Source organism: Etheostoma cragini, chromosome 10, assembly GCF_013103735.1.
Source record: "Etheostoma cragini isolate CJK2018 chromosome 10, CSU_Ecrag_1.0, whole genome shotgun sequence".
NCBI lineage: Eukaryota > Metazoa > Chordata > Actinopteri > Perciformes > Percidae > Etheostoma > Etheostoma cragini.
Genome location: NC_048416.1, coordinates 13,676,285 through 13,689,180, shown reverse-complemented (window position 1 = coordinate 13,689,180; position 12,896 = coordinate 13,676,285). Strand labels below are relative to the sequence as shown.

The 12,896-nt window shown below is 40.4% G+C and overlaps 3 protein-coding genes across 4 annotated transcripts; 1 reads left to right on the top strand and 2 right to left on the bottom strand.

The window, feature by feature from the left end:
- Nucleotides 1–954: 954 nt before the first annotated feature.
- On the bottom strand, nt 955–2,949 carry si:ch1073-44g3.1 (UPF0461 protein C5orf24 homolog). Of its 2 annotated transcripts, none has more exons than XM_034884209.1 (2): nt 2,680–2,949; nt 955–2,390 (listed from the first exon to the last, which is right to left on the bottom strand). In XM_034884209.1, the coding sequence occupies exon 2, from the start codon at nt 2,385–2,387 to the stop codon at nt 1,722–1,724; it is 666 nt and encodes a 221-aa protein (XP_034740100.1). In that variant the 5' UTR covers nt 2,388–2,390; nt 2,680–2,949; the 3' UTR covers nt 955–1,721. The 2 variants fall into 2 exon arrangements, with proteins under 2 accessions (XP_034740100.1, XP_034740101.1); XM_034884210.1 differs by having other exon boundaries at nt 2,731–2,929.
- A 268-nt stretch (nt 2,950–3,217) lies between these two features.
- atp5po (ATP synthase peripheral stalk subunit OSCP) lies at nt 3,218–7,037 on the bottom strand. The gene is made up of 7 exons (XM_034884211.1): nt 6,911–7,037; nt 6,576–6,626; nt 6,362–6,472; nt 5,940–6,069; nt 4,815–4,927; nt 4,540–4,626; nt 3,218–3,487 (listed from the first exon to the last, which is right to left on the bottom strand). The coding sequence occupies exons 1-7, from the start codon at nt 6,935–6,937 to the stop codon at nt 3,377–3,379; spliced, it is 630 nt and encodes a 209-aa protein (XP_034740102.1). The 5' UTR covers nt 6,938–7,037; the 3' UTR covers nt 3,218–3,376.
- Nucleotides 7,038–9,625: 2,588 nt separating this feature from the next.
- LOC117952100 (serine/threonine-protein phosphatase 2A catalytic subunit alpha isoform-like) lies at nt 9,626–12,745 on the top strand. The gene is made up of 7 exons (XM_034884208.1): nt 9,626–9,898; nt 10,378–10,587; nt 10,725–10,898; nt 10,990–11,079; nt 11,442–11,603; nt 11,720–11,838; nt 11,970–12,745. Exons 1-7 carry the CDS (start codon nt 9,797–9,799, stop codon nt 12,040–12,042), a joined length of 930 nt encoding a protein of 309 aa, XP_034740099.1. The 5' UTR covers nt 9,626–9,796; the 3' UTR covers nt 12,043–12,745.
- Nucleotides 12,746–12,896: the final 151 nt, after the last annotated feature.

Sequence of the window (12,896 nt, the reverse complement as noted above, 5' to 3'; positions counted from 1 at the left end):
GTTTTAATAGTCTATTAAACAGCTTTGTGACATAATAACCACAGCTGAATGAATGACCTTTTTTTTTTTTTTATTTCCACATTTATGCGCGTCTGTCCCATTGTTTCTGAGCTTAGCTCTACTGCAGGCCTGTGTGTGTGAGTGTGTGTGTGTGTGTGTGCGTGTATGTCGATGGGAGATCGTGAATACAAAATGATTGCAATGCGCCAACAGCCACACGGCCTCCCCGGTCAAACCAAACTCCGTGCGCCATGTTGCCTTTCCAGAGTCCTCTGACATGAGGAAACAGGCCGCAAGGCGCTCAGGAAACGAAGATAAAGGAGTCAGTAAAAACCCGGGTTCGCTCCGATTAGAAACTCCGTGATCGTCATCCAGCTTGCCCTCACCTAACACCAATAAGGATTTGGTGCGCATATTGTAGATCAAATTGATACATTTCCATAAATACGCAAACTTACAGAGCACAATAGGCTCGCTGCAGTGGGCCAGTCCTTGAAGATCAAACAAAGACCAGTCAGAGACATGCCGCTTGACAGCAGAGGAACTTACCTCTCTCTATGCAGGTTTTTTAAATTAACTACGAGGGTTGTCGCTTCAGATCTTTAGTTGGTTCATGTGCCTAACCTGTTGGGTGAATGATCCAGTAGAAACATTAGATAGAGTCGAGATTAGGTAACTAATTCACCCACACTAATAGAGCAGTTGTCTAGCGTTTACGTTCATACACGGCCCTTTCGTAGTTTTTTTTCTTCTTTAAACCAGCTTTGCTGTCACACTGTGTAACAACACACCAAAAAGAGTCGGACAATGAATGTCAATAGGCCGTCATTTCATTTAACAGGGTAAATAAAGGTATTATTACAAGGTGATTACTATTGTCTTGGGACACGTGCCCTCTTGTGTCTACAGGGAGAATGACATGCTTTTGATTTTGACAGAAAATGGTTGCATAAAAAAAGACAATTTCTTTGTTTTATTTTGGTTTCACAAACAGCACAGTAGCATTTATTACATAAACCACAAAGCATTTTTTGTTTAATTATTTTTTTCATAATAAACAGCGTAACAACATACATGTCAATCTGCCTATCTAGGGAATTTGAAAACAGGCTGTTACAATACATAATCAAAACTATATTCACTAAGTGCAGAAATAAAAAATATTGTGTTCAAAAGGATATCAGGTATTGAGTTTTACCAGTTCAAGCTAATTCAAACTGTAGCGCAGTGTACCCCGTTATAGGAATGATGCAGGATATCACAAAATGAAACGCATATTGAACTGGACAACACGGAAAGGACAACTATACATCATTTGTACTAAAAAGGACTTTTTATAAATGTAGAAAATATCACAAGAACCCTGCCATAGAAATGTTAAAGCAGAAAAAAAAGAAAAGTCCTATTAGGTACGAAATGCTTGAAGGTAAAAAGATTCACTCTCTAGTGAGGTTTGACAACAAAATGATGAATACATTTTTTGCATATACCGATTGGCGTGATAAAGTCATGCATGCATCTCTGCCCAACTGTAATAACATACTACTAATTCAGTCATTTATTATGAGAGGATGAAGACAATGTCAAACACTGTACAAACACTCAATCAGAGCCATTTTCTAAATGGCAAAAGGTTCTTGCCCCCCCCCGACATTTGGGAGAAATGTTTTCCTAAGCATCTTCTTGCTCATGCACTGAAATGTTTTTCTACAACTGGAGAACTATTCGCTGCTTTCAGCCACCTTGGCACTGGGCTCACAGAGGGGTCTTTTCTCCATCATTGCGTATGGAAAAGGTGGAACATCACAGCCAGTGAAGTCTAGTTTCTTGGGAACACTACAGTTGCTAAAGTCAAGTTTCTTGGCACCGTCGCAACCAAACTCCAGCTTCTTGAGCCGAGCTAGACTCTTGATGCTGCCGGGGGGCCTGCCGGGGCTGACCTTATATCCGGCTGCTTTGGTGGTACCAAGGGGCCTCCCTGGGCTGGTTTTGAATCCAGCTGCCCTAGTTGTCCCAAGTGGACGCCCAGTACTTGTACGGTAACCGGCTGACTTTGTGGTCCCTGATGGCCTTCCTCTCCGGCCCGACTTCGCTATGCCCTTCTTCTTCTTAGAGCCATCAGGCCCTGCAGCCTCACCGCCCCTGATTCTCACCGTCTGAGGCTGGAAGTCATTCTGGGTGTCTTGCATTTGACATACCATGGCCTTGTGCATGCCCTGTGGCAAAGGGGCTAGGCTGGCAAGGGACAGCGGCAGACCAGGAGCAGTCGGAGAAGGGTAGAATTTGGATTGTGTGCTACATAAATCAAAGTGGCTGGCTGGATGACAGTCTTCTGCCAGTTCACTCATACAAAAGTCACTGTTGCTGCTATTCACTTGATGCATCATTATCTGTTGGAAAGATAAACACAGATTAGGTAGAAGAGCCACACATGCACACGTGTACTAAAGCAAACCCAAAAAAACACTTTCAGTAGCTCACTTTTTGGGGAAGCCAACAGGCCATTTAACGTTACAACACTCACACACACACACACACACACACAAAAAGAGTGATGTCAAGACAATGCGAGGTAAACTACAGTTATAGTTCGCACAAAAACAGATGAATGCGCAAAATTGTTAGTTTTCCCTCGAAGATGCGTAATTATTTAAAGAAGGTGAAATTAATAGTTCGTACCTTATTTGTTGGTGGATGTTAGATGGAAAGGGTTAATTTCGGATCGCATACCTTTTCCTCCTCTGGCAGCCACACATCTTTGTGAAGCCGCTGCACAAACTACGCCCTGGCGTCCATGAGTGTTGTGTTGAAGAGGGACTTTGATTTCGGCTACCTATTTCACGCTCATTTAATCCTTTCAGCAGAGATTTAGATGAGAGAGGCAGCCATTTTCGCCTGGAAAAAAATGTAATAAAACAGGATGCACTGACCACGCATGCGCATAAACCGCTTCCAGGAAACGCAGAAGCAGATTAGTGCCACCCAATGTGGTTCCGGCAAATTAAACAAAGACGTATTTTAGAAGTGTAGGTATTGAGGACCTCTAGTTAGGCTACAACCAAAATGTTTTCAATTGACACTACATCAGCAACTATATAAAATTGCAACATTGTCTATAATTTCTAATAAATAAACTGTGTCAAAATTATAACTGGTCATAGGGATACATTTAGGAAATATCAGCACGTAAGTGCCACAATGACGACAAAGGCCACTCTCCAATTGTTGTGTACGTTTTATTAACATCCATATGAACTTAAGTATAGACACTGGGTTTATGGAGCAACTTCAGTGCCAGAACAGATAACAATATACATTTATCAGCATTTCCCCAGATGTTCATCTGCGATCCTTTGCAAAATGTAGTCCACGGGACTTAAGTTTCCCTGATGAGCTTGGTCAGCTTCTGTATCTTTGTTTTGGTGGACATGTCCACATACTTGTCCCCGATACTGACGATCATGCCTCCCAGGATTGAAGAATCAGACTGGGAAGAGTAGACAACAGGTGAAATCACATATGGCTCTAAATATAAAAGCTTGGTGGCTGAAACACGTAATTGCATTGTATTCTAACAATTAGTGGAATAAATTACATTTGGCATGACCAGATGGTTTATAAATATTTTAAATAAGAGAAAACTAAATGGTGGTAGGTAATACATCTAATTTCATATACTGCTTTAGTAAAAAAATATATTTTTTAAGGGCTCTGGGTTACGTGACAAGTAGCTCTCACCTGAGACCACTGTCGACGCATATGCAGGACGCCAAAAAACTAAAGTTACTGTTGCACTGGACATCTTTCCATGCCAACAATGCAATAAAGGTTGCCTAAATGCCATGTATTGATTGCGCGTTTTGGGTAGATTTGGACTTGTAGAACTTTTATTCCACTTTGTTTAAACGGTGAAGTGGACAGCTGGCTGGTAAATGTGACGGGCGTAGAGATACAAAGAGACCCTTTTTGTGGATCTACTGATTGCCGTGGATTGCTTTAAATTTTATTGGATTACTGCTTTGGATAACGCATTATGATGTGATTGCACTTCTTTCTACATGGAAGAGGCATCTCAACAGACTGTAGGTCAAACACTACTTGTTCACTGTTAGGCTACATTTGAAATTAATTTAAGTGTCGGGGCATTCCACCACCGTCTGGATTTCGGAAGGGCGAATTGTTACAAGAATTGTTACTATGTAATTTCAAATCCGCTTTAAAAATAGACATGTTTATTTAGCATGTTTGTTTTGTCCTAATGTGCAACAGTTGGTTGCACACAAGCTTCTCACAAAAACAAACGTGTCATTAGTATGAAGAAAAAAGATTTTAACTGTGTCTGGTTTGGACATAAACATCTTAATGCCTGTCAGGCTCGGGTCGGATCGGTTACTGCTCTGTCGGACTTTGGCCGGGGCCTTGGACAGAAAAATGCGGCCTGATCCTCACTCTAGTTTATAAATCACCTTCACTAATATTAAGATAAAGTCACACCAACTGCAAATCGTATGTTTCTGGGATCATGCATTGACACTGTACCTTTGTTTCCAGCTTGATAGTTTCACCCTTCTGAAGGAAGCCCTTGAGCGCTACTTTCAGGTCAGCAAGATTAGCTTCATCCAACGGCTAAAATGGATAACATGAATTGGTTTATTGTATAACACATTTACAAAAAATAATGCAATGAATTACTTTTAAGCGACTGATACATTACAGGGAATGTTGTACTACAGGTGATTGGTTATAACGTTTAGGATATTCAACAAGGATGTGCACTACAACACACACACAACGTATGTTCACACATTTCACACCTGAGCAGTGGTGACGGTGCAGATGACCTCTCCACGGTGTGCACTCATCATCTTGCCAAAGGCAGCGATAACATCACCAGTTCGAGAAAGACGACCGTTGTCCGACAAAACATCTAGAAAAAAAAAAGAAAAAAGGAAAAACAGCAGGATACATTATCAAGCGACATTTAAGAGTTTTGTTTCTCTGCATTACTACCGGACAGTCTTAAGTTGAGAAAACACGTTTACAGCACTCGTATTATATCATTTAAAAGAATATTGTTTAGGATTTCATCCAACTGGTCCTGCAATATAAATTATTCACTTAAATGTCAAATACTGAAACACATGCTCCAAATTTTATTTACATCAATATAATTACAGAACTCCTTTGAGGACTGAACCATAGGGTTTGTATAGTACTACTGCTGTGGAGCTTACAATTGGCCTATTAAAAAACATGTTTGTGCCTATAAGCTAAACTATCTACAGTCTTAAAATGACAGTTAAACAAATTCTAAATAAAAATTGTTTTTCTAAATTAAGCAGCACAAGATGGTATTCTTAACCATGCAAAAATGAAGCGTTTGTAACCTATCTGTTGTGTGGTGGAGGACTAGGGCTGCACGGTATGAGGAAAAATATCGAATTGCATTTATTTTGACTGATACTGCGATATTATTCACGATATTTGAGGGAATGGTCATTTTTGTATCACTATTCTCATTGAAAAACATTAAAAAATAAATTATAGTGTGGTTTGTGCGGCAATCTGTACCAAACAAAGAGGTTTTCTTAAGTCTGTACCAGGATACAATTTGTAGGCCGGGACGTCTCTACAGCAACACAATACTTTATTCAGAATGGTTTGACACATATATTTTGTCTAACTAATATTGTGTACCCCACCCCCTGCAATTTAAATACTGCACTAGTTCATAATGCGATTTGGATAAAATTGAGATTAAATGTGCAGCCTTATAGTAGACTCCTTTTTATTATTATTATTCCTGTAACCTCTACTAACAAAACCAAACAGTTTACAAGGAACACTAAACTCACACTATACAATTTACCTATAGTCTACTTAGCTATATTAAGATAATGTCATGCTAAAACGTAAAGCAGGAATCAGTGATCACATACTGATGAGGTTGACAGTGATGGGTGAAACCTTGGCCTTTGTAAGAGCATCATTGAAAGTCTTCTGCTTGATGCTACGCCTTACATGAGGATTCATCACAATACCAGAAAGATTAGGGTCCTTGATCAGAACCTAAAAAACAAGATGGCACACAGCTAAGGTCAACTAAATGTACTAGAAGAAAGATAGGTTGAGTTGAAATGGCATGGATTAGCAAAAAAATGGACAATGATAATTATGCCAATGCATCAGTCCTCTGATACACAGCAGATTTTACTATATATTTTTTTTTTTACACACGGTCAATTAATTACCAACAAATCCTCATCACCTTGCGGTAAAATGTTGAGGAAAAAACTACCTTCATCACCCATGGAACTCTACATCATTCAACTGCAATTCAGGTTCTTAATTTCTGACTTACAGACACTTTCTTGAGCTCCTGCTCCACTTGGTCCAGATTTTTCTGCTTACTGGCCGCTGAGAACAGAGCAGTGGCATAGCGGCCCTCCACTCCATAAACCTGGATGGGAGGCTAAAAGGACATTTACACACAGATTACGACTAGATTAGACTGAATTACGAACGCTACTCATACTAGACGGAGCGGTTCAGTCGTGCAGTCTAACGTTATTTACCTTAACCAGTTTTGATGCAGGTCTGACCACAGACGTGCTGAACTGGCGGACCTATAAAAATGAAATGAATGCATGTCAACACAGAGAAAACAAAATTTGAGCTGATTAACTTTTGGCACGCTTGGTACCATTTACGTGAAAGACAACTAGCTGGTAGGCTAACACGTTAGCAGTCATTCAAGTACAATGCCTCGTGTGGATTATTTGGACATTTAGCGTTTCCTCCTGGTCTCCAGAAGGATAACAATACAATAATACAAGCTTAAAAGTTGTAAATAATTCGGTAAAAACTGCCATAAAATAAAAGAAATCACTAAAATCATTGAATGTCTTACCTGCTGCCCTAGCATGAGTGCTGCCATTTTCTCCTACAGCTGTCCAGAGTAGAACAACTGAATGCGCATGTTCACTTGAGAGGAAGGTGGCCGACTGTGGGTAATGTAGTCTTTCCAGTGTGGCGCATTCTGACAGTTTGGGAAAAGGATATCTACAAGTTTTTTTAAATGGTTTAAAATATCTTACAATTCGCATTCTGTGGAACGTAGAAAAGGGCTTTCAAATTGATAAAATTAATGTTTTATTTAAAGCACAGTTTTAGTGGCACACACTGGTTATTCATCCTGACAGAAAACCTTTTATTTAAAGCACATTTATACAACTGGTAGTTCATTAGGCATTTCCTGCCTGACAGATAGCAATAATAAATAAATATTATTTGTATGGTAGGCGACCATCACACACACACACACACACACACACACACAGCTTTGGTGCAAATATAACCATTTTTGATCACTCAAGGAGTGATATAAATGGTCTAAATCCCGCTATAATACCTCATTAACAAGACCTTGACAAATACCATAGAAAAAAACATGCTGCGATTTGGCATCAAAAACTTTTTATATTTGTAGATTTGAAGAATTGCATTTTTCTGCGATTGGATAGCGAGCACTTGTGTTCTGGAAACTTCCCAGAACCCCCCTTATTATCAAAAAACTGGAAAGCTTTACATCCTCAGAATGCAATGAATCTCTAATTTGTGGTTAAGTTTCATGAGGCTGTAACTATCCTAGAGGTCACAACCTCTTATGTACAACATGGTCACAACAGGTCATTTTAAACACTAAGCTCAAGTTTCAAAAAATTGATCCACTACAATAAAATGGCTACTATGGGGACACATGACTTCATACAATTGGGCTCATTGAATCCACAACATTGCTTTCCATGCAGACCAATTTTTGCAACTCTGACTGTTTAGGGACCCCAGTATGCAGAAATATTGAAATACACCATTTCAGAATAAGCAAAAATAACACATTTTACAGGCATGAGAAAAACAGCATGGTTTTGCCATAAACTGCCTACGATTGGGCATGTCTGTAAAGGGGAGACTCGTGGTTACCCATGATACCCATTTCCATTCAGATCTTGAGGTCAGAGGTCAAGGGAAACACTTAAGCCTAACTTTGGAGCTTTATTTAGCCCACTTCCCGACAAGCTAAAATGACATGGCATTGTCTAGTTTTATTTAAAAACTATACCTTCAGTAGAGCCCCCTATAGCCCCATATAAACAGTTGTAATGTAATGTGTGCCGAAATCACTGGGAGTCCTGCAGGTCTTTTCACTATAAAGTTGCTAAAAGTTGCTGCTGTTTCAATCCTGTCGCCTCGCTTCAGCTCTGTTCCCCCCGCACGCACACACACAATCACACATGGTGGATGTAGGAAAAAACCCAGATGAGATGTACAGGATGACCTAAACTGAGGACAGCTTCAATGATAAATTGAAGTCCAATAAGTACTTTATCAAACCATATGAATGTGTGTCCCTGCCAAGGATAGAAAGTGATGCCTTTATGCTGGATTATCAAGGCGGGCCCCCCTACTACAGCCACCATGAATAGGACAGGATAGGATCAGACTACAGTGGCAGGTGGTTTGCAAGGTGGTAAAAAAAGAGAATGAGAGAGACATCATGGCTTTTCAAATTAGGCGACTCTGCTAACACAGTGAAACACGTGGAAAGTTGTGTTAAACAGACATACAAACAAACACTCCACAGATGACAGAGGAGGTGGTCAGGACCATCTGAGTGCCCTTTGTCCCAGTAAGCAGCTGGTCATGACCGCTGTGCCACTGGTCTGCAGTGTCTTTAGCGCACCTAGTGGTTACTGGTCTGTGCCAGAAACCATTAAGCTGGTCCTGACCACGTAGCCTACATGGATCTTTATAATCAACAATTAGCCTACAATACTAATCATATTACATCTGATATAGCCTAGTGTATTTTATAGACAACAGATTATGATCTCTGACATTTATCCAGCAAACAGTTCCGCCAAAACTACAGGAAAGGGGACAGGGCAGATCTGAGGAGCTGGTCGCGACCAGGGTCTCAAGCGCCCCTAGTGGCAGTAACCACTGGTCCCTGGACCCTGCCAGAGACCATATGGTCCCGCGGGACAGACCACGGAATCGGCTGAACCCCTGCTGTCAGTCGAGGTCGGTGACTCGAGTCTGTCGGTGTGTTAACGTTACCTGTCCTTCAATCTTTCTACAATGAACTTCAACCTACAACCAGCACGTATAACAGTTTGAGGGCAGATCAAATAGCAAATTCACCTTTTAGGTAAACAAAACATCCAGAAAAATAAAAAAAAACATTAGAGTAAGATACAACAAATAATAAACATATTATAACCTATTTCAACTCACATGGACTAATAAACAAAACTATTGTATCCGCCTCGAATGGCCCACCAGGGATGCGATGACGTATGTGTTGCTCAGCCTCGCTCTAGACCGGAGTTGTGGGGTTGGGTCCGGGTCTACAATCTCTCTGAGCACATCTTTGCGATAAAAAAATATTTACGGTTTAACATGGTTGGTAGCTAAACAAAGGGAAGAACATCATCTTATTTATTTGTATCATGTGAACTTAACACTCCCCCCCCACCAAACTGCAGGGACGCGCAGGCAGTTGACGCATTCGTTTTCGCGGAGGAGACACACACACACACACACACACACACACACACACACACACACACACACAAACACAAACGCAAAGACACGCGCGCGCGCGCTGCTGCGAATGACTAGCGCATGCTAGGATACAGCATAGCCGGGGCCATCAAAACGTATCGAAACAGCTAACGGTTTTTTCTGAGAAATTTTAAATCTAGTCGGCTCGATAGCTGACGGCAAAACAGACATGGACGACAAGTCATTCACCAAGGAGTTGGACGGATGGATTGAACAACTGAATGAGTGCAAACAGCTGAGCGAGAATCAGGTCAAAGTCCTATGTGAAAAGGTAAGGTTTGCGCAGAAAGGCATGAGAGCTAATAATACATGTCATTAGCTTCGTACAGTGCTAGCGGACCATTAGCTGTTAACATCTCCTGAATCCTAAGAAGAATTGCTTGGACCAACGTCAGCTAATACATGTGGCCTTGCTTTGGAGCACCATTTGGCCGCAGCTGCATGCAGGACCGTTACATTGCTAAGGGATGCAACTAGCCAAGAAGATGGAGGAGGATGCCTTCTTATGTTTTCCCTAGCTACGCCCACTCCTGTTACCTCTTCCTTATAGAGTGCACTGACACTACCACAGCAAACTATAATGATGTGCTGTATCCTTCACAATCTGAAAAATGATTAATATTCAGTGTCAGTGTCTTTAGGATTGTGTAAAACACATGCCCATTGTGCACTTCTACACTGACTACCACTTACACTGTTACCTGTTAATCAGCATCATCCTATATTTATTTTCTTGGTACTCCATTTAAGGCCAAGGAAATCCTGACAAAGGAGTCCAATGTGCAAGAGGTGAGATGTCCGGTGACAGTCTGCGGAGATGTCCATGGTCAGTTTCATGACCTAATGGAGCTGTTTAAGATCGGGGGGAAGTCTCCAGACACCAACTATCTCTTCATGGGAGACTATGTTGACAGAGGCTACTATTCTGTGGAGACAGTTAGTCTCCTGGTTTCTCTTAAGGTAAAAATACAAACATAAAATAGACTAAATGCCACTGATGCTGTGATACATATTAAGAAAGTCAACTACAACTGGGATATACATTTATTTATACAGTTGGCGCACAGATAATGTTTTTTTTTTATGTTTCTTTGAAGGTAAGGTTCCGTGAACGAATCACAATCCTCAGAGGGAACCATGAGAGCAGACAGATCACACAAGTGTACGGCTTCTACGACGAGTGCTTAAGGAAGTATGGAAACGCAAATGTCTGGAAGTACTTCACAGATCTGTTTGACTATCTGCCCCTTACTGCACTGGTAGATAATCAGGTAAGGTTGTGTATTCAGATGTATCAGGTGACATAAAGCACAGATACAAGACATTCATCACTCTTTATTCATTTTCTCTTTCTTTTGTAAGATTTTCTGCCTCCATGGAGGATTGTCTCCTTCAATAGACACACTGGAACACATCAGAGCGCTGGATCGCTTGCAGGAGGTTCCTCATGAGGTAAATTTTATTCCATGTCATCTCTAAAAATTTCATTTGAGACAAACTTCACTTGAATACTTTTCTACAGTGTGGATTATTTGGATATTTACTGACATAACAAATGGATCTTACATTTATATGAAGGAGTATGATGGCACATGTAGCTGCCAGGATGCTCGTACAATTTTAAAAGTATATAATCTATTGTACATACACAATAATCAGATTTAATTTAATATTTTAGGGTTGAAATGATTAGTCGATAAACCAATTTATCAACCATAGAAAAGTAAGTCTAACAGCATCCCTAAACTTCTACATGGATAGATTTTGTGTTGGCATGTACAATAGACTAAACAGATGTTTTCTCTTTGTCTCAGGGTCCAATGTGTGACTTGTTATGGTCGGACCCAGATGACCGTGGTGGCTGGGGCATCTCCCCCCGTGGTGCTGGTTACACCTTTGGGCAGGACATTTCTGAGACCTTCAACCACGCAAACGGCCTAACTTTGGTTTCAAGAGCCCACCAGCTGGTGATGGAGGTACTTCCACTTTGTGTATTTGCTGAAAGTAATTCCATTATTAACTGCTGATGCACCTTTAACGTACACGTTGTGAATTTTAAAATAAGTAACATGCATGTAATCTCTTGATCTAGGGATATAATTGGTGCCACGACCGCAATGTAGTGACCATCTTCAGTGCACCAAACTATTGTTATCGTTGTGGAAACCAGGCAGCAATCATGGAACTTGATGACACATTGAAATACTCCTTGTAAGTACATTCTTTTTTCATTTGATATAAACAATACATTTGGATTTTTTTATATTTTGGCATTTTCTTCAAAAAATGGATTATGGATACAAATGTGAGTTGATGAGGAGCCTTGCCTTTTTTTGCTCCAGCCTACAGTTCGACCCCGCACCTCGCAGAGGGGAGCCGCATGTGACGCGGCGCACGCCTGACTACTTCCTGTAAAGATGACTGGCGAGGATGGCAAGAGTGTACACAGAGAAGAGAAGCATTCATAAGCCCATGGACCAAAACAATGTGTGCCAAAATCCCAATGAAATGGAAACTATCACACCTAGCTAAAGACCACCATCCTTTCAACTTTTTCCTCTCTGTGCATGATGTTTTTATTGCTAGAAATGATTGCTACTATGAACAATACCGTCACAATACCTGCTGGTTTGTCAGGAAACATGAATGAACTAATGCTGAGAATAACAGCTAAATGTAAGTAATATTTCTGTTAGAGTGTTAATGATGACCAGAGTGTTTCCATATACAGTATTTAAGCTGCATCTTTCACTTGGCATGGCCTAAAATCAAAGGATGCAGTAAATATAATGTAAACTCTTTCTTTTTGTAACTGAAGCGCAACAGTTTATTTGGTGAAGTGAGAAGATAGGGTTAGACGTTGGAAATGAGTCTGGTCTCTTTGCACTTTTGTATTTGATTTTTATCACACGGCACTGACAGACAATTTTCTTTTTTTCTACCCTGGTCTAGTGTTAGTAGCTCGTTTTCTGCTCTGCTGTCTCTAATGGGAGTTAATGTAATTCATTTAAGTAAGCAATATTGGTACAAATGACATCAGTTGTAAAAGAAAAATTTAAATGTTTTGCAGCCACAGCTATACGAAATAAAGACTGAAGTTGCTTCGTCATTTACTTCAGTTAGGCAGTTTGTGGTATTATTACGTCTCATCAGTCACCACTAGATGGAAACAGAAAGAAAGAAACTGCTGATAATCAACTCTCATAATAATCAGCATAGTGATTATCAGGCTTACTGTAAATGTGTGCAGGAAATTGGGCACTTTTATT